Source organism: Zalophus californianus, chromosome 14 (genome assembly GCF_009762305.2).
Source record: "Zalophus californianus isolate mZalCal1 chromosome 14, mZalCal1.pri.v2, whole genome shotgun sequence".
NCBI lineage: Eukaryota > Metazoa > Chordata > Mammalia > Carnivora > Otariidae > Zalophus > Zalophus californianus.
In genome coordinates, this window is record NC_045608.1 from 77,532,463 (window position 1) to 77,554,405 (window position 21,943).

The window sequence follows — 21,943 nt, forward strand, 5'->3', positions numbered from 1 at the left end:
ATTAGCTGTTAGTATTTTGATCATTTTCCAAGAATTTGTCCCTGAAATCCAGGTATGACTCACTCTGTTGGTGTCTAAAGAGATGGTTTAGAATATTCATTCTCAGACTAAGTAGTAAAAGAGGAGAAAGAAGTGATGGAAAGCTGCAGGTGACAAAGCATAGGAAGAAAAGTGACGCAAGGAGGAAAATGAATCGTCATGGAAATGATCTAAAGGAAGCAAAGAAGACGCTGGTGGTGAGATGGGCAAGGTCAGAGGTGCCCAGGACTTCGGGAAGGAGAGGGAAGGCTGAGCCGCCAGCGAACTCGAGAGGTCTCTGACTAAATCATTCCTAGTAAAAGGAGGGCATTAAAGGATGAAAGGGTGGCTGAAAGAGGGCAGTCCAAACTGAAAGAAATTTACTTACACATTCGTCCTGTTTACCTATTTTTTTTCCATGCCAACAGCTGGGATCACTTGGCCAATCCATCCATTTCCCAACGAACATCCTTGTGAGAGAAAGTACAGGTATTACTTCCTACCCCTTAGGGGACATAACAGATCCAATAAATCCTTACTGACCAGTCTGCTCTATGCAAGGCACCACATGAGGGTCTTAGGGGTACACACCCCTGATTATGCTATAGCCTCTCAGGACCCTCAAGGCAAGGCCTGGGTCCTGTGATGACACTTCCTCTACCCCCAGCCTCAGGACAGTCATCCTTTGCCCAGGTCGGTTTCAGGAGCCCAAGAGTAGGGATAGCGCGGGATCACAGTATGTATTGCCTTGCTTGGTGCTTGGTCGTTCACACAAAGCCCTTACAGTTGATCTTATTGCATCTTTTCCACCTCCCCGGGACATAGGGTTCATTTAGACAAGGAAAGGGGGCTGGGCTAGCTCACTAACGTGCTAACGAACGACAAAACAGTAGGGGGTGGATGATGCTAAGGCTCCGGCCGCATCTTTTCCAGTGCACTCAAAGCAACGAGGCCAGAGGACCTGCGCGGCGGGAAAGCGGGTTATTCCGCAGTCCGCCCAGCTTCCAGGATCCACTGCGGATACCGCGGCTGCTCAGGCTGGGAGTTCCGGGCTCTCCTTCCCGGGGCGACTCCCCGAGGGCCGCGGGAGCTTCGGAAGCGGGCTGAGACCTCTGGATTCCCTCCCGCCCCAGGGCCGGCGCCAAAGAACAGCGGATACTGTCCACGACGCGCCCGCAAGGATGAGCGCCCCGGGGTCGCGGCGCAGAGCGCTCCAGAACACTGTCCCAGAGCACGGCAGCTAACCTGACGGGCACTGAACAGAACCGCGGGGTTGGGGGGTTGAGGAGCGAGTTGGGGAAGCGAGAGAGAGGCGAGGGGATCAGAAGAGGAAAAGTGGTTCTGCCCGAGTCTTCGGAGGACTAATGTCATCAGTCCTGGGTAGCAGGGGCTGGCACCGAGCCCATGACCCGGACAGTGATCCGAGAGGGCCCTTGGGCAGCGACGGGCGGCAAGCAGGGAGGCGGGGCCCTCAGGGGTTCCGGACACTCAGCTCTCCCCCTGGGGAAGGTGGTGTAGACATTTCCTATTGGGATCAGTCTTTCGAAGTAGCAGTCACAGCTTGGCTATTGGGGTATAGAGGGCCTGGGAACGCGCAGGCAGCTGAGCCTTGGGCTCCAAACGCCCCGAACACCACACACTCGCGGCTCCCGCAAGCGCCAGGAGAGGAGCGCTCGGGGGTGGGAGGACTCGCAGTCTCCGCAGCAGCAAAGCGCCCCCAGGAGGGTACGCAGGAGGGAGCCCCAGGTCCTGCGCGGTCCTCTGCTTTCCCTGACCCACCCCAGCCGTCACCGCAGCTCCTCCCGTACCGCCATCCGCCTTCCTCCCCGCCACCGCAGTCCTGGGCGCCCTTAACCGGAGTCAGACCAAAACAAGGCAATCTTTAATTCTCCTCCCCAATATTTCAAACTACGCATACAAACAGTCCCTCAAACTCTATTTCTCGGCCTCCCCTTCCTCCCAGTTGTCGTTTTCCGGGCTAGCCACGCCGCCCGGGAACAGCCGAGGCCAGGCGCTTTGGGTCCCCTGAACCCCGAGGGGCCGGGCCGCCTCTCCCCCTCCAGCAGCCGGGCCGGGGGTCCTGGGGGTGGAGGGATGGCCAGAGGTCAAAGGGCCTCGGCTGGCCGTAAGGTCCGTCCTCCCGTGCGAGCCAGGAGCAGACGCGCGTCCGGGACCCAAGCCTGGCTGCAGCATCAGGCGGCTTGGGAGGGTGGCCGTGTGGGGAACCCGGGGGGGAAAGGGCGCGCGCCTGCGGGTCCGGGTCGGTTCCCAGGACTGTCGTCCGGCCCGATCTCGTCGCGGGTGCCCCTAGAGGGCCTGCCAAGGCTTCCCGATGGCCTGGATGTGCTCCTTGGCCTTCAGGCGCAGAGCCGCGATGCTGCTGTTGCGCGGGTCCGCCTCGTCCAGGGGGAACTTGTCCCCGAAGCCCGGCGCGCAGGGGTAGGCGGACGGCGGCGGCCCGAGGGGCTGCAGGCCCGGGCCCAGCGGCGGAGAGTTCAGGAAGGGCGGCGGCGGCGGCGGCGGCGTGTAGCTGGCGGGCAGGCTCTGCGCCGGCGGCCCGAAGCCCGGCAGGCTCTGCAGCGCCGTGGCGCCCCCGCCCGGCAGCGGCGACCCCAGCCACGACTCGAGCGGCAGGGCGCCTCCCGCCGGCCCGCCGCCGCCGCCCGGGCCCGCCCCGAGGGGCGCCAGGGCCGCGGAGGGCGGGGAGCGGCTGAAGGAGAGGAGGGGCGAGTCTTGCAGCTTCATGGACGACACTTCGAGCTTCTCCTGCCGCCGCCACTTGGCCCGTCGGTTCTGGAACCACACCTGCGGAGGGCAGCACAGCGGCCGTCGGGCTGCGGCGGAGGCTCGGGCCGCGCCCCCGCCCTGCTCCCGGGGCAGCCCGACCGGGACGACTCTCTCACCCCCAAAGAAAACTGGGGTTGGACTGTTTCGCACCACCTCCCCACCCCTACGCTCTCCTTTCTTTTCCACCCCGTTTTCTCCTTTTTGCCTCTTCCCTCCTCTCGTTTTTGGAAAGCAGATGTCACCAAATTTCGGGACCTGCTGGTTGTCAGCTCCTCCTGGCACCTCGGTTTAGCAGTTACTTCCTCTCTCTATGGTCCTGCTCTCAGTGACTGTGTTTGGGCTCAGACTCTCTGTGCTTTTTTTTTTTTTAATTTTAAAAAATATTTTACTTATTTATTTGGGAGAGAGAGAGCACAAGAAGCAGGAGCGGCGGGCAGGGGCAGAGGCAGAAGCAGGCTCCCCGCTGAGCAGGGAGCCCAACACGGGGCTCTATTCCAGGACCCCGGGATCATGACCTGAGCGGAAGGCAGGCGCCCCCAGTTTCTGTGCTTTGCCTACCTTTTGTCTCTATTATAAACATATATATAAACAAATACTCCAAGTACCCTAACTGGCAGCACTGGATGTTAAAATACAGCTATTTCCAGGAATTACTGGTTATGATAACTAGTAGAAAAAAGTGGGTTTATTTTATCCCAAGCTTATTTGAGTTGCTGCTTTAATAAGATCTTCATTCTTCTTTAATTGATATCCCTTTAGTATTTCTGATACTTCTTATAAATGGCTTTCAATGATTATAATCGTTTGTTTATCATATTGAAGTTTTTGGAGTCAATTTTGACATTACTCTAAGATAAGTTCAATGAATTCAGTTTTTCTTTCTTTCTTTTCTTTCTTTCTTTCTTTCTTCCTTCCTTCCTTCCCCTTCCTTCCTTCCTTCCTTCCTTCCTTCCTTCCTTCCTTCTTTCTTTCTTTCTTCTTTCTTTCTTTTTTCTTCTTTCTTTCTTTTTCTTTCTTTCTTTCTTTCTTTCTTTCTTTCTTTCTTTCTTCTTTTCTTTCTTTCTTCTTTCTTTCTTTTTCTTTCTTTCTTCTTTCTCTTTCTTTCTTTCTTTTTTCTTTACATATAGAAAGTCTGCACCAAGAATGAAGTCTGGTCTCTTAATGATAAAATGTCCATTACTGATTTGGTAAAAGCCCAAGAAAAGGTGTAATTAGGGTTTCACTACCAAATTCCTACCCCTGGAAACAGAACAGAGAGAACTGGTCTAGTTTGGTAGAGAATCTGAAAGAAGTTTGGCCAAAGTGGTGGCTTCCTTTAATGGAAGGAAATAGGGGAGTAGCTGAGACCTTAGAAGGGTAATGTATGTAATGCTAGGATTTGGGGGGAGGGGGAGGAAGAAAAAGAAAAAAAAAGTTCAGTACCCTTGTCCCCTTCCCACAAAAGATTCATCTCCATAGCTGGGGCCCTAATTACCCCAGAAACATTAGCTCTTCGCCGATAATAGAGAAAAGAGAAACATCAGCTTGGGGAGGGCTCCCATCTGCATGTCCCACTCTGGCCCCCCCCCAGATATCGGCTACCGTCTTCCACCCAGTATTCAAAGTCAGAGAGCTGAAGACTGGGATAGCCGGCCCTTAGAGGGCTGTACCGCTGCCCTCCGCGCGGCTGGAGGCCCCCGCTAGACCTCCCCCTCTGTCTGATTACATCAGAGCCATGTGTTAAGAACCCGCCATATGCTGGGCACTGTGCTGGCCCTGTGGTCACAGAGAAGTCACAGACACTGCTCTCAAGAAGCTGACAGCTTAGAGGAGGGGCCCAAATCCCTGAACAAATAAAGAGGGAGGAAGGTAGGACAGAGGTGGCATCAAGTGCGAAGGCAGCCCTGAGCTGGCTGGGTCTGCGGCCTGTGGGGGCACTGGGGGCACTGGGGGCACTGGGAGGCTTTGTCTCTCCTCTTCTTTCCTCGTTCACTTGTGTCCCTTTCTTCCCCCTAGGGCAGCCTCTCTCTCTGAAAAGCAGGTGCTGAAATGTCCACACCTTCAATGACACCATTGCAGTTCCACTGCCCCAAATTAAGAGAAATTGAACTGTCCCTGCAAGTTAATCCTAAATTACATTAGGGAACTATTTTTTTTTTTAAACCATGGCATTTACTCGTTACTTTAAACGCCTAATCTAATAAGCAGAAGAGACAAAAGGCAAAAGCTTGTCCCCTTTCACCTTTAAGGTAAGGCTAAAAGCCCCCTAACATCTGAATATCTTCACTTCCTGGAAATCTAATTCATTAGGACACACACAAAAATCCCACCTTAGTTCCGCTGCCTTTCAGAGGTAGTGAAATTTGTTCCCAATGACTCCCTTTCAGGCCTCTGTAAACTCTCCTAATTTGGAAATCCTCCCAGATTTTTCACAGATGACTAGCAAATATTTAAGGCTTTCAAATATTTTAATGATCAGGGATTAAAGATAATTCAGCTTTAATTAAAGCAAAAACCCTTTTACAAAAAAAAAAAAAAAGAAAGAGAGAGAGAGAGAGAGAAAGAAAGAAAAGAAAAGAAAAGAAAAGGCCTCTCTGCAGCAGCGGGAAGTTTGGTTGGATGTGCACCAAAGAAGCAAAAGTCAGTTTCTTAAACAAATTCACCAAAACTTTCAACAACTGCAGGCGCCAGGGCCCTTGCAAGAAGACTGGGTTTGGGTTTCTCAACAGGGTGAGCGCGAGTGACGAGGGTGGCATTTGGGGCCCCAATCCTGGAGGCTGCCTACATCCCGTCTCTATTCACCGCCTCCCGCCCCTGTCCTGGCTGCGTCTAATGAGCTGTGTCTCTCTTCATCTTGCCAGCCCTGTCTTAGTGCTCTCTTTAGGTTCGAAGAGGGAGACCCCCAAAAGGGAGATGCTACCACAAACTGGAACAGACTGTCCAAGGGGCGGTGGTGGGTCCCCGACAAGGTCGGTGACGCGCCTCTGAGGCTCTGGGCGAGCCCCGTCGAGGAGGACCAATGGGAAGAGCGTCACAATACATGCGTGGCCGCCCGGGGGTTTGGTGAGCACTAGCTGCAGCTTGGGCCTGGGGCCCTCCCGGGGACCGATCTGGGCGCTTTACCTGGACCCGGACTTCGGGTAGGTTGACTTTGCCGGCCAGCTCCTCGCGGCTGTACACGTCGGGGTAGTGCGACTTCTCGAACGCGCGTTCCAGCTCGTGTAGCTGGTATGTGGTGAAGGTCGTGCGGTTCCGCCGGTGCTTCTTCTTGGGTTCCTCCTCCGACAGCTTCGCGTCACCGGTGGCCGGACCGACCGGCAGCCCTGGGCTAGGCCGTGCCTCCCCAGGCTCCTTGGGGCAATAGGGTCGAGGGGCTGGGACGAAGAGGCCCCAGACGGTCAGAGACACTCCGGGAGTTATCTCTGGGCCCACTCCACCTACACTTGGGCGCCGGCAGCGGGACGCGGGCTCCTCCCGGGCGCGGGACCAGGAGGTCGGGGTAAGGCTGTGAGGGGCCCCTAAGATCTCTCGGAACGCAAACTGGAGCCTCCTGCTATACACAGCCCGACTCCGCGCCCACATGCCTTAATAAAGGTTAAGGCAGGGGCTTATTCGTCTTGCGGAGCTCCTAAGTTTGGGCACCCCCTCAGGGCCCCGCAGCAGCCGGGGGTGCACACTCACCTTCGTACTCCGGAGCAGGCGCCGGGGCAGGCTGCGGGGAGGGCTCGCCGCCTCCCCCGGGCGCCTTGGGGCAGGCGGCCCGCGCGCCTGGCCCTCCTATCCCGCTCCTTCGCGCCCCCGGGCGCCGGGCTCCGCGGAGAAGGAACCAAGGATCGCGTCGTCCTTGGTAAATCCCAGAATAGCCTCGATGCTGTGCAGCCGCGAGGTGCTTCCTCCCGGGCTGCGGAGCAGGTGGCCGGCAAGCGAGAAGCTGCCGTCGGCCATGGCGGGGGCGCAGCCCGGCAGGTGCATGGGGAGCGCCAGGAGGCCGGAGGGCGCGGCCCGCGCTCTAGCAGCGCCGCCTGCCTTGGAGACCGAGAGAAGAGGCTCGAAGTCGGCGCTTCCCGGGTACCGCCGTCCCACCCGCGGGGTCCGGACCCAAGGTCAAGCTTGGCGGGTGACGCGGGCCCGGGCTGCGCGCGCCGGAGGCGGGCAGCGCTCGGCCCACGGCGGCCTGGGTCTCTGCAGGAGTCTGAAGTTCGGACTCGGGGTAGCTGGGGCTCCGGGGGCTAAAGGCTGCGAGCCCGTTCGCCCCGGCTCCTCCCCTCTTGCCCCGAACCCAGCCTCTTCCCTCGGCCCCCTCCCCCGGCAGCGGGGCGGGGTCTTTCCCTCAGGGTCCCAGTGCTGCCACTCCGGGCGGGGCCGGCACTCCGAACTTTCCACCTTCCACCTTTCGATCCGCTCCAAACGCTCCAAACACGTCTCGGGGGGAACCGGCGGTGGGATGTTTGACAGGCCTGGGGACCCCGCTCCGGGGCCCGTTTCACCCGTCTGGCCTCAATGGGGCCGACGGCCTTGGTCTCACCTTTCCCCAGTACCCCGTGGGTTTGCCTCCCTTCTTGGGCTCCCACCCCCCCGCCCCCACCATCACTCCCGCGACCCCAGAGTCGCCTCCGCCCTCGGGCTCACTTCCTCGGCAGGGCTGAGCGCCCGGGGCGACCTTTGGAAAGACAGAGCGGACGGGCGGCTGCCCGGGCTCTTCAGCGTAGGACGTCGGGCCACGCACGCTTCTTCCCAGTTTTGAAATTTCCCTTCTCTCTCCTTCTTTTTACCCCCAAGGGCACTCCTCTTTCGGCTCCGTAGTCCGAAGCCTTCGGGTGTATTTTATTTGTCTATATATGTTTAACCGCTCCTTCCTGTCTCCGGACTCGCGCGCCGGTAGGCTCGCTCACCCCAGCGCCAGCCCCAGGAGGCGGTGGGGCCATCTGTCCCTGCACACTCGGTGACCTCGAGTGCCCGACCGCCCAGCAGGAGGCTGGGAGGCCCCGAGACGGACCTGCTGCCGGCTCAGGCCCGGGGCGGGTGGGGTAGGGGGGACCCGCCTTCACTCTCGTAGACTGTCCCGCGGGACCCCTCTCCCCACCACAGTCTCCAGACCCAGGAAGTGTCCCAGCCTCAGGCTGACGGGGCAAGGACCTTCGTCTGGGGTGAAGGCCTCGCACTTCTCTGGGTGGGGGGTTATAGGCGTAATCTGCTTGCATTTCCTTGCACTTTGGGAGCCCCACGAGGCTTCCTTGGCCCAGAATGAGAGTCGCAGGCCAGGTGGAATGATGGTTACTGCCGACAAGTGTTTTTTCACGTGTGCCGGTGCTGTGGTCCGCGCTGTGAAGGCTGACACTTCTCAACTTTGCGGCCCGACCCGAGGCCACCCCCGCCCCGTCCCCCTTCTCTAAACTATTAGCGGGAAACGTGAACCAAAATGCTTTCCTAAAGGTCTGAGGACCTAGAGATTCCTTTCATTTTCCCCACTTTTATTGCGATGTAATTGACATACAGCGCGGTGTGAGTTGAAGGTGTACGGTATAATGATTTGGTTTACCTGCCTAGTGAAATGATTACCAAGATAAGTTTAGTTAACACCTCATGATCTCATACAGATACAAAATAGAGATTCTTAAAATGTCCTCTGCAGTAGGAGCTCTGATCCCCCACACAGGGACGTCTCCCCCACCTCCACCCCCCCACCCCCACCATTAGTTTCTCTCTGCTTGCATTCAGACAAGGGTTTACTGCCTCCCTTCTGAGTGTCCCACACTAAGGTGGGCCATGCCAGCACCACAAAAGAAAAGAAAGGCCGGGTGCTGGCCTTGAGAAGTTTAACGGCCAGCCTGGGAGATAAGACAACGGAAGGAACAAGAGAAAAACACATATCTTCCAACCCTCACCTCTATTTTATTTTTTTAAAGTTTATTTATTTAAGTAATCTCTATACCTAACATGGGGCTAGAATTCAGGACCTTATGAGATCAAGAGCTGCATGCTCTTCTGACTGAGCCAGCCAGGCGCCCCCGATCCTTCAAACTGGTGTTAGAAGGGCACTCAAAAGGACATGTGACCACATTAAGGATCATGAAATGATTAATTCTCTATGATGGGCATATGCAAGTGGTCATTACACAAATTGCTCTATTTTTTAGTAGACCTATAAAAAGGTAAAATAGCAAGCAGGTGAGTTTGCAGTAGATAGATATTGAGCTACTGGTTCAAGTAAAAAGTTATGTTTTATTTTAAAGATTTATTGATTTTTATTTGAGAGAGAGAGAGAGAGTGGAGGAGGGTCAGAGGGAGAGAGAGAGTCTCAAGCAGACCCCTTGCTGAGCAAGGAGCTGGTTGCAGGCTCCATCCCAGGACCCTGAGATCATGACCTGAGCCGAAATCCAGAGTCAAATGCTTAACCGACTGAGCCACCCAGGTGCCCCAGAAGTGACGTTTTATTTTAAGAAAAAGCTACATTAATGATAATCAATATGCACCTTATAGCTTTCAGAATCCTTTCACACTCTTCCCATCAGAGGATGCTCACAACCCTGTGAGGTGAGCAGGACAAATGCCTTTGTTCCCATTTTATAGAAGAGGACACTGAGGCTGTTAAGGGGAGAGGCCAGGACTAGAACTCAGACCACGGGACTCCTTGTCCAGCGTTTTCTGCCTGTGGCTCATTTGTAATAAAGGTTGTAGAGTGGGATGTTTTTGAAAAGAATAAAAGCCCATCTTAGCCTGCCGTCCATCCTTAATCCTTCCCGGAGACTGGCCACCGCATCTAAGAGGCTGAGGTAATGGCAGCTTAGCTTCCCCGAGAAGTGAAGTCAGAGCCTGTAGACAGAGGCCTTTGGGGCACTGGTGTCCCAGACTAGTGAACAAATCCTAGGGAGGTTCCCATCTCAGTCCAGGCAAAGCCTGTCCCTGGGGCCCTCGGGCTTTCTAGGCTGCCGAAGGCAACTATCCCTGCAAAGGGTCTGGTGGCACCCCCACAATGTCCCAGATGCCAGTTACATAGACCTGGTGGCTGCCCGAGTGGCTGACTGGTGGTTGCTGTTTCCCCTATGACCAAGAATGCTTTTTATGTAAACTTCCCCAATATTAAATTGATCTCTATAATCACTGCTCAACAAAGATTGGCAGTGTTTTCTTAAGCTTCTGCCCACACGCTAAGGGGCTTAGAGCCTTGTTTTCCAAAGTTAATTCCCTCTGGGACTGGCCAGCTCTCCCTAATAGGTCCAGGTGAGGTTAGCTTTTATTTACTGTTTATTTCAGAGTCTTGAGAGAAAAGCAGAAAAGGCTTCAACAGCCACTGGCGAGGGACTCCGGGGGAAACAGGGCAAAGCAGGACAAGGGGAGGTTGGGGCTTCCTTTGTGCGCGACATAAAGAGCTAGTCAATGGCATTGTGGGCACGGTGGAGGGTACTCCAAGCAATCAGCCGGGGGTCATTGTTAGGGGCTAATCTACATGTGTATTTCCCAAGAACTCGATTAGGGAAGATGAATGGACTCGGCCATGTCCCTAATTCTAGCATGAAGCTCGCTGCATTTTTCCAGCAGTTACGCCAGCTCATAATCAGCCCAACTTTAGCAAAAGTAAGGCGCCTGCCTTCTGAACTCCACCTCTGTTTAATTCATTAATTCATTAGGTGGATCAAAGAAAAATCCCTCCTCCCAGCCCCCACATGCGGGCTGAACCTAGACATAGCTAAAGCCCATTTAAACTTGGCATGGCTCAGAGAAACCTTTCCAGAAGGGAGGAGAGTGGGGGTGGTCGGGGCTTGGGAAGGTCTCTAGGGTGGGAGGTTCTGTGTGCTGTGGGAAGGACGATATGGAACAATAATTGAAGTGGGGTGGGGTGAGGGGGGAGGTTTTGAAGAGAAAGGAAATAGGGACAGGCTAGCACGAAGAAGATGAAATCTAAACGTAACCAGCAACTATGGGAAGTTGTAGCGTAAAGTGGCTCTTTTGTCTTGGATGGATGTGGGAGGTCCCATTTCTGGAAGCATTCTAGGTGGACTGCTTCCCCCAGAACACTCTTGCGGGAAATGGGCCTGTGTACGGTGATTTCCCCGTGCGCTGGGTGAGCAGGTGACGCGTTCACAAAGTGAGCTAATGGCGTTTGACTGTAGTGTCTAGTAATTTCACCTTGAAGCGGTGTTTGAGGTTTTGGCGAAAAATGTTTATTTAAGGGCTTATATGATATCACTTCACATGTGTAAAACCAACTCTATCATCTGGATGTAGATTCTTCCTTCAGTAGATGTATTTTTATCCTGGAATAACTCCTCTTGTCTCACACTCCTCCTATTAGCTCATACATGTTCTTTCAGGGAAATAGATAAATAAATTTATCGAATACTAATGCTATGCCAATGGGCACTCTTCTGAGAGTGAATTTACGTGGATTACCTAATCAGTCCTCACAATAACCCTGTGAGATAGTCGATATTATCTCCTCTTATAGATGAGGAATCTGAAACACAGATTAAATCGCTTGCCAAGGTTTCAGGGTTTGGGGTGGAATCTGGACCTAGGTGTTTTTTCAGTAATGTGCCCATCTAACCACTATGTGCACTGCCTCCCAATATGGCGTGTTTACATGATAGGCACTGTGAATCTTCCCGTGACTCTAAGAGAACTAGCAGATGAAATAAGAGCTTTTGGGAGTCAAAGGATATAGGAATACTATGGAAATCAAGAGTCCAAGGCTGGGGGCGCCTGGGTGGCTCAGTTTGTTGGGCGACTGCCTTCGGCTCAGGTCATGATCCTGGAGTCCTGGGATCGAGTCCCGCATCGGGGAGGGGGGGGGGTCCCTGCTCAGCGGGGGGTCTGCTTCTCCCTCTGACCCTCTTCCCTCTCGTGCTCTCTGTCTCTCATTCTCTCTCTCTCTCTCAAATAAATAAATAAAATTAAAAAAAAAAAGAGTCCGAGGCTTAACTGACTGAGCCACCCAGTATATTTTTAAGCATCAGCCCTGTGTCATTTATTTTGTCTTCCCTTGATGCTACGAATTCTCTCCTGTACTATATTGTACATTGCATGTCACATCCTGGGCACAGTATACAAGATGCTGACCGTTGTAAAAAAAAAAAAAAAAGAAAACAGTGCTTGTTTGTCTGTCACTACCAAATCTTCCGAACCAATAAAATATTTTCCTACTTGAAGCACAGCAGAAGGAAAATCAGGAAAATGTTCTTAGAAATGCTTATCAGAAAACCCATCTTTACAAGTAGACAACCAATAATGAATATTGTTGGCCACTTTCATCAGATTGGCACAAGTGATAAAACACTTCCTATACATCAGTGTACCACTCCATATGGCAATCTAAATATTTTCTAGTATTTTCAGACTGAGGTGGGGTAAATGTTGATAAAAGGATACTGCAGTGAATTATTATTTACCCCATCACATAATTGTGGCTAAAACACACCAACCAATGAAGGGATGGGCATCATATAGGCATTTCTGGCTGAATGGAGAGCCTCTCCGATGGGCAGATGGAAACAGACGTTTTCCCTAATCACAAGATGAAACCAAGGGCATTTGGGAGCTGCTGAGTTTCCCCGGTGGCATTACGCTGTTTGAAAGACTCCCTTTGGGTAAGAACAGAGACCACAGCTCTCCGCAGATCATCCATTAGTTGGCAAGAAGTCTGCCCTCCTTTGGCATCCCTGTTGTTTCCCAATTACAGTATTTTTAGGAACACCAACACTTAAAACTAGCCTCTGATTTAGTTTTCTGGTTCTCCCACTGCTAGCCCCCCCCCCCCCCACCTTTCCTTCGGAGATCTGGGAATCTGGGAAACCGGGGTCCAGAGAGAGGAAGTGATTTGCCCACGATGAGACAGAATGGCTGTGGCAGGGCTCGGACTAGGGGCCAGTCTCTGGACTCCCTGACTCTTCCACAGGCCACCGTGGCTTTACCACTGCCATGCTGAGCTCTCAGGAGTCCTACACTTGGAAGTCCCATGCTTGTCATTGGAGTAAGTGTGCGCATGAGTCCTGGAGGAATACGTTTATTGAACAAACACAATGAAGTTACTCTTCGTACTGCTCCCCAATCATTTACCAATCCAGTTACCTTGGCCTTGGTCCTGAGCTTGCTTTTGCAGCTGATGCCAATCCAAGTAGACTCCACGTAAGAGGAAAAATTCCCTTGGCAATAGATTTGCAGAGCATTTGGGCAAATAACCTGTGTGCCGGAATCAGCCAGCAGTGGCTTGTGAGAGCCCATGGTTAGTATCACTTCCCAGCTCTGAGTTCACCGACGCCACATTAGTGGCTTGAAACAAGTCATAGTCACAGTTAGGCAAGCCCTGAAAATCAAAGCATTCTCCCTCTTCTCTTTCTCCACCCCACATTAGTGGTCTAAGAATACTCACTAGCATACCAGTGTTCTCACTTCATTAAAGAGTGAAGAAATCAGAAAGTATTATTATTATTAAAGCTAAAATATAATCTATTGAGTAAGAGATGGCCACCGTTTTTGCCAATAAAATGGAGCATTTACATCATTATCTCAGAATATATAAATAAAAGAGGGAAACTTGGATTTCTGCCAAAGAAATGGGCCTTTTTTTTTTTTTTTGAGTTGTTAGGAGCAAAGCTATATTAAGATAATTCCTCTTTACTTGTTTTCTAATTAAACTAATTGAATTCAGAGTGTCTAAGGGAAGCACAAGAGACATTTATCTCAAGGGGATGATGGTCTTGAAGCCCATCAATCCTCTTTGGAGTGCTAAGAAGGTAAATCCGAGGATGACCATTCTGCAGCAGCCTTGACCCACCCCCGCACTCAGAGTTTGGCCATCTCCAGCAGTCTCCTCCCCTCTTCTTTTTGAAAGGACAGTTATCAGGAGTCAATTCTCATTTCATTTTCACAGCACCCTGTGAGTCAAGACTTACCCCTCCCCCACTCACCTGGCTTCACTGAACACTACTGGCCACTCTCCTGTCTGCTCCTACTTGCTCACGGAGCTACAGCCATATTGGTCTTTTCCTCTTCTTGAAATCCTCCAAGCCCCTTCCTGCCTCAGGACCCTTGCACTGACTACTCTCACTGCCCGAAATGCTCCTCACCCCCACGTTCACATAATCCTTCTTGTCATTTTATTTTTCTCATAGCACCTTCCATTCTCCAAAACTATCTTATGTATTGTTTGTGTAATTGTTACCTGTCTCCCCTCATTAGAATCTAAGCTGCGTGAGAATAGGGACTTTGTCTATTGGATCCCTAGCATCCAGAACATGAGCTACACATAGTGGTGGTTGATTTCATGACTAACAGCAAGGAACTGTATTTTACAAATGAGGAAACTAAGGTTAAGAAACTTGTCTAATTTCAGACAGCTATTAATTAGCACAAGTACATCCTTATCATTAGTCATCTGAAGTCCTTCTAAGTATTAGCTATTTCCCATGTGTTTGGAAAATGTCAAACTGCTTTGCTGTCCTTCCTACGTAGTTGACAGAAACCATTTGATCGCTTTCAAAAGTCAGTTCAGGCCACTCCAGTCTTGTTAGCATCAGCGCTGTCTGGGGTTTCCTCTCTGGTCTTTGATGTGAGTGTTCATCGAATGAGGAGCCGGGACCCATGCAATGCCCCAGCCACCATGCTCAGAGTCACCCCAGCCGGCTTCTCTCTCAGCAGAGTGCACCGTCTTAGGGAATGTCGTTCTTTTTCCAAAGCGGCTCCTGCAACTCTCCTGAGGACCATTAGCTGTAGCTTACTTTTATAATTTCATAGACATTTGTTTGTCAATTTTTATTGTACTTTCTCCTTTGACCCCTTAAGCCCTAAAAATGCTGATCTCATATATCCTGACCAATCTAATTAGCCCTTTTTAACCACCAGATGCTTTCAATAGGGTTTTCAAGATGCTCCCCCCCCCCCCCCAGAAGTGTCTTCATTCAGATGTCAGGAGCTTACAGCACTTACTGAGGGTGCATGCACTATAAGTCAAAGGAATAAGCTTTAAAGAAATGTAACTTGGAAATCTTTAATGTTTTCTGAAACGACTTGAGAAAACAAGCAAGCATCACTTTGTGCTTTATGCTATTTTTCTGTAGCTCTAGGAATTAGATGCCATCTAAGAATGATGTCTTTAGTTTATAGGTAGGGTTGACTAACACAGAGTTTTCCCAGGAGAGCAGCACTTTAGAGGGAGGTGAAGAAGCTGAACTTGGATACACGTGCATTTGCTATACTTGCAATGCTACTTTTGGTTAGGTTTCAAATTTTTCCATAATAAAAAGGTTTTTTTAAAGAAAAGAAAGGAAAATCCCAGATTTCTGAATCTGAATTTAATTGGTATGATACCAAATTTTACTGCATTCTCCAAGAATCATTTTTGTAGCTTGACAAACTATTTCTAATGTAGACAGAAATCTAAGGATGATCTAGAAATTCCACTTCTAGGTGGAATTGCATCCAATTTCATTGGGGGGGGGAGGAAAGTAGGAGCTATCAGGTAGTCAAAAAGTAGAATCAACCCAAGTGTCCATGAACAGAGGAATGGATAAACAAAATGTGGTCTATACATACAACGGAATATTATTCTGCCTTAAAAAGGAAAGAAACTCTGACACAGGGGCACCTGGGTGGCTCAGTCGGTTGGGCGTCTGCCTTCGGCTCAGGTCATGATCCTGGGGTCCTGGGGTCGAGTCCCGCATCGGGCTCCCTGCTCGGCGGGAGGCCTGCTTCTCCCTCTCCCACTCCCCCTGCTTGTGTTCCCTCTCTCACTGTCTCTCTCTCTCTGTCAAATAAATAAATAAAATCTTAAAAAAAAAAAAAGAAAGAAAGAAACTCCGACACATGCTGCAACATGGGTGAAAACTGAGAACATTCTGCTGAGTGAAATAAGCCAGTCATGAAGGGAGAAGTACTGTGTGATCCACTCATATGAGGTCCCATAGAGTGGTCAAATGCATAGAGACTGAAAGTAGAAAGGTGGTTGCCAGGCTGGGGGGAAGGAGAGAATGGGGAGGTCCTGTTTAACGGGTTCAGAGTTTCAGTTGGGGAAAATGGAAAGGTTCTGGAGATGGAAGGTGGTGATCACTGTTCAACATGAATGGACTTCATGTCACCAGAACTGTACACTTAAAAATGGTGAAAGAGGGGGACGCCTGGGAGGCTCAGTCAGTTGAGCTTCCAACTCTTGGCTTTGGCTCAGGTCGTGATCTCAGGGGTTGTGGGATCAAGTCCCACATCGGGCTCAGCGCTCTGCAGGGAGTCTGCTTGAGGATTCTCTCCCTCTCCCTCTGCCCCTCCCTGCACTCACATGCGCACTCTCTCTCTCTCTCTCTCTCAAATAAACAAATATGGTAAAAAATGTTGAAAAGGGTAAATTTTATGTTATGTTATTTTATGGTCCTTCAGAATTCCTGTGGTTACACAGTGAGCATATTTATTTCATTTTAACTTTTATATTCTCATTTGCATTAAGAAATATGTAATTTTCATCAAAATGTTTAGTTTTTGTGGGAGTAGGATTTATGTATTATTCAATACTTTGAATTCTTAAGGGAAAGTCCTACACATGAATACATGAATATGAACCAAGTACCTGTCCGTTATTTGGACTACTGAGCAGAGAAGAAACTGAGAGCCTAAAACTCATGTGGGAAATAGGTGAAGGGGATCAGGTGGACACTTACCTTGACGAACACTGAGTAACATACGGAACTGTTGAATCACTATATTGTCCACCTGAGACTAATATAACACTGTATGTTAACTACACTGGAATTAGAATGTTAAAAATTACATTATTGGGGCGGCTGGGTGGCTCAGTCAGTTAAGCGTCTGACTCTTGGTTTCGGCTCAGGTCGTGATCTCGTTGTCTTGAGATCAAGCCCCGTGTCAGGCTCCGCACTGAGAGTGGAGTCTGCTTCAGATTCTCTCTCCTTCTCCCTCCTCTCTGCGCGCTCTCTCTCTCGAAAATAAATAAATAAAAATTTTTTGAAAAACTGCATTATTAAAAAATAAAATGCACGGAGAACTCCAAACTTCATTGCGTCCATCTGTTTCTGCCTTTCTTCCTATTGTACCTTTTTCACTAGCGCTGCTAACAATTAGAAGTTTGTTCATTCTGCCCCCAGTATTTATTCTTTTAATTTTTCAAGATTTTACTTATTTATTAGAGAGAGAGAGAGAGAGTTCAATAGAGAGAGCACAAGCAGGGGGAGTTGCAGGCAGAGGCAGAGGGAGAAGCAGGTTTTCCGCTGAGCAGGGAGCCCGATGGAGACTCAGCCAACCAGCTGAGCCACTCAGGTGCCCCTGCCCCCCATATTTAATGATAAAATATAAAACATGTATTAAGAACACTTAAAAATATATAATAAAGTTGAGAGGTTTATAAGCACCATGTATCCATGCGTTAGACTTTAAAATTAGTATTTTGTTATATTGTTCTAATATATATATTTATTCATCTATCTCTCTACCCATCCATCCCTTGTACTTTTTTGTACTTCTTTAAGTCAGTAGCAGATTTCAGTACATTTCATCCCCAAGTACACCAACACATGCATATCATTAGCTAGAGTTCAATATTTTTTAAGGATTCTCCTTTACTTTTTCAGTACAATATATACATGATAAGATACATACATCTTAGTGTACCATATAATGAGTTTCACAAAAGCATATACCTTAATATGCTCTTTTATAGTAAATCCCTATCAAGACATGGTGCTCTACTGAGGCACCTGGGTGACCTCAGTCCCTAAGCTTCTGCCTTTGGCTCAGGTCATGATTCCAAGGTCCTGGGATCGAGCCCCACATCGGGCTCCCTGTTCATCAGGAGTCTGCTTCTCCCTTTCCCTCTGCCCCTCCCCTGGCTAGTGCTCTCTCTTACTCTCTCTCTCAAATAAATAAATAAATAAAAATTAAAAGAAAAGAAATTCTTGAACGGGTAAACCACTCTATGGTGAAAAATATCAGAACAGTATTTGCCTCAAGGGGAACGGTGGTGAGCACTGGCCAGGAAGGGGCATGCATGAATTTTCTGAGATGATAGTAATGCACCATGTCTTTTTTTTTTTAAGATTTTTACTTATTTATTTCTATGAGAGAGAGAGAGTGAGAGAGAGGGGCTGTGAACATTCTTGGACACATCTTTTTGAGGACGTGTGCTTTCAAATCCTAAGTGTGCATTGCTAGGTCAGAGGATAGTGTGGTTTAGTCCGTTACTTGCATATGAAAGTGCCAGAATGTTTTCCAAAACTGGTTGTACTATTTCACACTCCCTCCAGTAGTGCAGGAAAGCTCCAACTGCTCCACACCCTCCCTGACCCTTGTTGTCAGCTATTACAATGTTAAGCAAATCTAGTGGGTCTGTCGTAGTGTGTCATTTTGTGATTGTTTTTAATGTTCATTTCCCTGACAATTACACTGAGCGCCTTTTCATAGGCTTGGCTGTCTCTGCATCTCCCTTCGTTAAGGGTCTGCTCACACTCTTCCCTTTTTTTTTGTACTTGTTTTTTAAAATTTTTATTATTGAGTTGTAAAGAGTTTTAAATATATACTTATGTAAATTACAGATACATTTATATCTAACAAAAGACTGGAATTTGGGATAAAAATAAGTATATATATATTTTTCTTTGTGGGTAAGATTTTGAGAATTCTTTCTCTTTTTTTTTTTTAGATTTTACTTATTTATTTGACAGAGAGAAACGGGGAGAGGGAACATAAGCAGGGGGAGTGGGAGAGGGGGAAGCAGGCTTCCCATGGAGCAGGGAGCCCGATGCGGGACTCGATTCCAGGACCCTGGGATCATGACCTGAGCCGAAGGCAGATGCTTAACGACTGAGCCACCCAGGCGCCCCTAACTTTTGGGCTTTTAAAGAATATATTTGCTTGCTTTCTAGTTCATTGATTTGTGCTCCTATATTTATTGTTTCCTCCCTTCTCCTTAATTTGCTGTGTTATGTTTTTATGAAGAGTATTTTGGTTGGTTTGTTTAGCAGTCTGCAAACTTGGCTAGATATAAACTCCCAACTCTTTTCCCCCTCGGTGGGCAGCAACAGAATTCTTAGTTCAGTTGTTGACCTTAACTGGGCTGCTTGGCGTCTGCCTGATGCACGCACAGTTGGGGGATTAACCAGTATCTTGAATGGACTTTATACACAAAATTAGGGCCATCCGCCTATGGCTCTGTCCCTTCTGGAAATTGCTCTTTCACTTTATGGCTACTGGAGTCACCCCAAACTCTGCTGGTTCTTTGAGCCAATACAGCTGCAGGTTTTCTATCTGAGTTTTAGCTGGCTTAATTGCCTTGACTGGGGTCTGCCCTCAGATGAAACCGGTAAACAAAGGAAAACTCACCTGTGCTTCTTCCTTCTTCCAAGCGTAGGTTCAATTCCCCTCCAGTGTGGGCTTGCTTTTGGCTGCTCTCTGGTGCCTTCGGGCTGTTGTTTCTTTGCATTTGGTCAAGAGTTTAAAGTTGTTTTTAAAGTTGTTATCTGCAGGAGGGTTAATCCACCAGGAGAAAATCTGCCATTATCAGAAGCTGCAAACCCACAGTTTGTTCGTTTATAATCTCACTCCTCTCCCCGTCTCCGGCCGTTCTGTTTGTAGGAGGCGATTTGGCCAGATTTCTAGTGTCAGGAGTGAAACTGAAGTGCTTCTAAAACTCACAAACCGGATTACTTGGCCTCTGAATGACTGAGCTTGCTATGTCAATATTCTTTCAAAAGAAGAACTCTCGTTTCCTTCAATTGTAGGAGCACCTAGCTAATTGAGGACTGAGTAATTCTGGGCAAAATTGGAAAGTCCATTTATTTTTTTAAAAGATTTTCTTTATTTATTTGAGAGAGCGAGAGCAAACGAAAGGGGGGGCAGAGGGAGAAGGAGAAGCAGATTCCCTGCTGAGCGGGGAGCCTGACATGGGGCTCTATCCCAGGACCCTGAGATCATGACTTGAACCAAAGGCAGACGCTTAACCGACTGAGCCACCCAGGTGCCCCTATTTATGGGAGTTTACAATTTACAATTTTTGGATTCTCTGTTGTGGTGAAAGGAGACCTTTTTATGTCCATCACATGGCACAGACACCATCTACCTCTAGAAGGAAAAAGGCCTTTTGGATGTCCTAACACAGGCCCTCCCTGCCCCAACCCCAGACGGATGTGGTATGTGGCGTCATTTGGTGTGCTGTGGTGGGCTTTGCTATGGTGTACTATGGACCAGGGTTGTGTGGTGTCACGTGGCGTGATGTGTTGTGATATGAGAGGAATCTGATGACTATGGCAGTCTTCTAGTAGTTACACAGCCCCACTGGGATGCAGACCAAAGGGCATCAGAAAATGTTGATTGTCGGGTGCCTGGGTGGCTCAGTTGGTTGAGCGGCTGCCTTCGGCTCAGGTCATGATCCTGGAGTCCCGGGATTGAGTCCCACGTCAGGCTTCCTGCTCGGCAGGGAGTCTGCTTCTCCCTCTGACCCTCTTCCCTCTCATGCTTTCTATCTCTCATTCTCTCTCTCTCTCTGAAATAAATAAATAAAATCTTAAAAAAAAAAAGAAAATGTTGATTGTCAAGATGAAGTACCAATGTAGTGATTTCCTTATCTGCATTGGCTGCATCTCATAAGAAAGCAAGTCTTCTGTGCCATCCTGCAGCTAGTCTGTGGGCTAACGTGGCAACCACAGTATTTTATGTCACAACAAAGTATATAAACCCAGGGCCACATGCATCACCCATCCATACCACTCATTCCGTCCGTTATGGGGCAGAGTCAGGCACTGAACTGAAAATAAATTTTATCCGTTATTTTGCAGCTTTAAAAATGTTGAATATTTTACATTTTCTGTTATAAAACCAATCACAACTCGCATGCCAGTTCTGATAAAAGACAAGCATGGTTTTAAAATGTGTCCATGGGGGCGCCTGGGTGGTTCAGTTGGTTAGGCGACTGCCTTTGGCTCAGGTCATGATCCTGGAGTCCTGGGATCGAGTCCCGCGTCGGGCTCCCTACTCAGCAGGGAGTCTGCTTCTCCCTCTGACTCTCCCCCCTCTCATGTGCTCGCTCTCTCTCAAATAAATAAATAAAATCTTTAAAAAAATGAAATATGTCCATGGTATCTGGGGTTTGTGATGGCCTTGAATTTGTGTCCCCTCAAGGTTCATATGCTGAATTCTCACCTCCATGGGTGATGTTGTTAGGTGGGGTCTTTGGGAGGTGATTAGGTGATGAGAGTGGAGCCCCCATGAATGGGATGAGTGCTCTTATTAAAGGGACCCCACAGAGCTCCCTTGCCCCTTCCATAGTGTAAGGATAAAATGAGAATTCTACAACCCAGAAGAGGGTCCTCACCCAGCTACACTGGCACTGTGATCTCAGCCTTCCAGTCTCCCAAACTATGAGAAATAAACATTTTTTATTTATAAGTCACCCAGGCTGTTGTATCTGATTATAGCAGCCAGGATGGACTATGACAGTGGACTTCAAGACCAATTAGCCGAGGGGCGCCTGGGTGGCTCAGTCGTTAAGCGTCTGCCTTCGGCTCAGGTCATGGTCCCAGGTACCTGGGATCGAGCCCTGCATCGGGCTCCCTGCTCTGCGGGAAGCCTGCTTCTCCCTCTCCTACTCCCCCTGCTTGTGTTCCTGCTCTCGCTAACTCTCTCTCTCTGTCAAATAAATAAATAAAATCTTAAAAAAAAAAAGAATAATTAGCCACCAGCATTACTCCAATATTCTCCCAGGGACTTCCAAGAGAGGCTAAACTTTTCCAAGGATCATAGGTCCTGGACCTCTAATGATTTGTTTTATTTGCATATTTTCATAACATGAAACTTTATGTTTCATGCGTTCTAGACGTTCTAGAACACATTCAGGAACTCTAAGTTAGAGAACAGGTTAGCCCCTAGCTTTTTGGTCTTAGTTCTCCTTTCCTCTGATAGAGCAGTTCTTGTCTTTGGGGGTGCCTGGGTGTCTCAGTTGGATAAGCATCCAACTCTTTGATTTCGGCTCAGGGCATGATCTCAGGGTTGTGAGACTGAGCCCCACGGTGGGTTCCACGCTCAGCAGAGAGTCTGCTTGAGATTCTCTCTCTCCTCCCTCTGCCCCTCCCACCTCCGCTCTGGTGAGCCCTGAGCATTATTTATTCAATGAGCAGATTCACTGAAAGGCTAGTATTTTGTTTTGGTTTGGTTGGCTTTAGTTAAACAGCTC

The 21,943-nt window shown here is 49.3% G+C and overlaps 1 protein-coding gene and 1 long non-coding RNA gene across 2 annotated transcripts in view; one reads left to right on the top strand and one right to left on the bottom strand.

The window, feature by feature from the left end:
- Positions 1-2,325: 2,325 nt before the first annotated feature.
- On the bottom strand, positions 2,326-6,756 carry RAX (retina and anterior neural fold homeobox). Its single transcript, XM_027576397.2, is given in 5 exon segments — positions 2,326-2,823; positions 5,908-6,158; positions 6,466-6,553; positions 6,555-6,581; positions 6,583-6,756. Coding segments are annotated over 5 exon segments (1,038 nt in total).
- The window catches only part of LOC113912739, a 34,380-nt gene continuing 18,276 nt past the window's right edge, over positions 5,840-21,943 (top strand). Inside the window, exon 1 of the long non-coding RNA XR_003516941.1 lies at positions 5,840-5,924. This is a non-coding gene — a long non-coding RNA (uncharacterized LOC113912739). The remainder of the gene's footprint in view (positions 5,925-21,943) is intronic.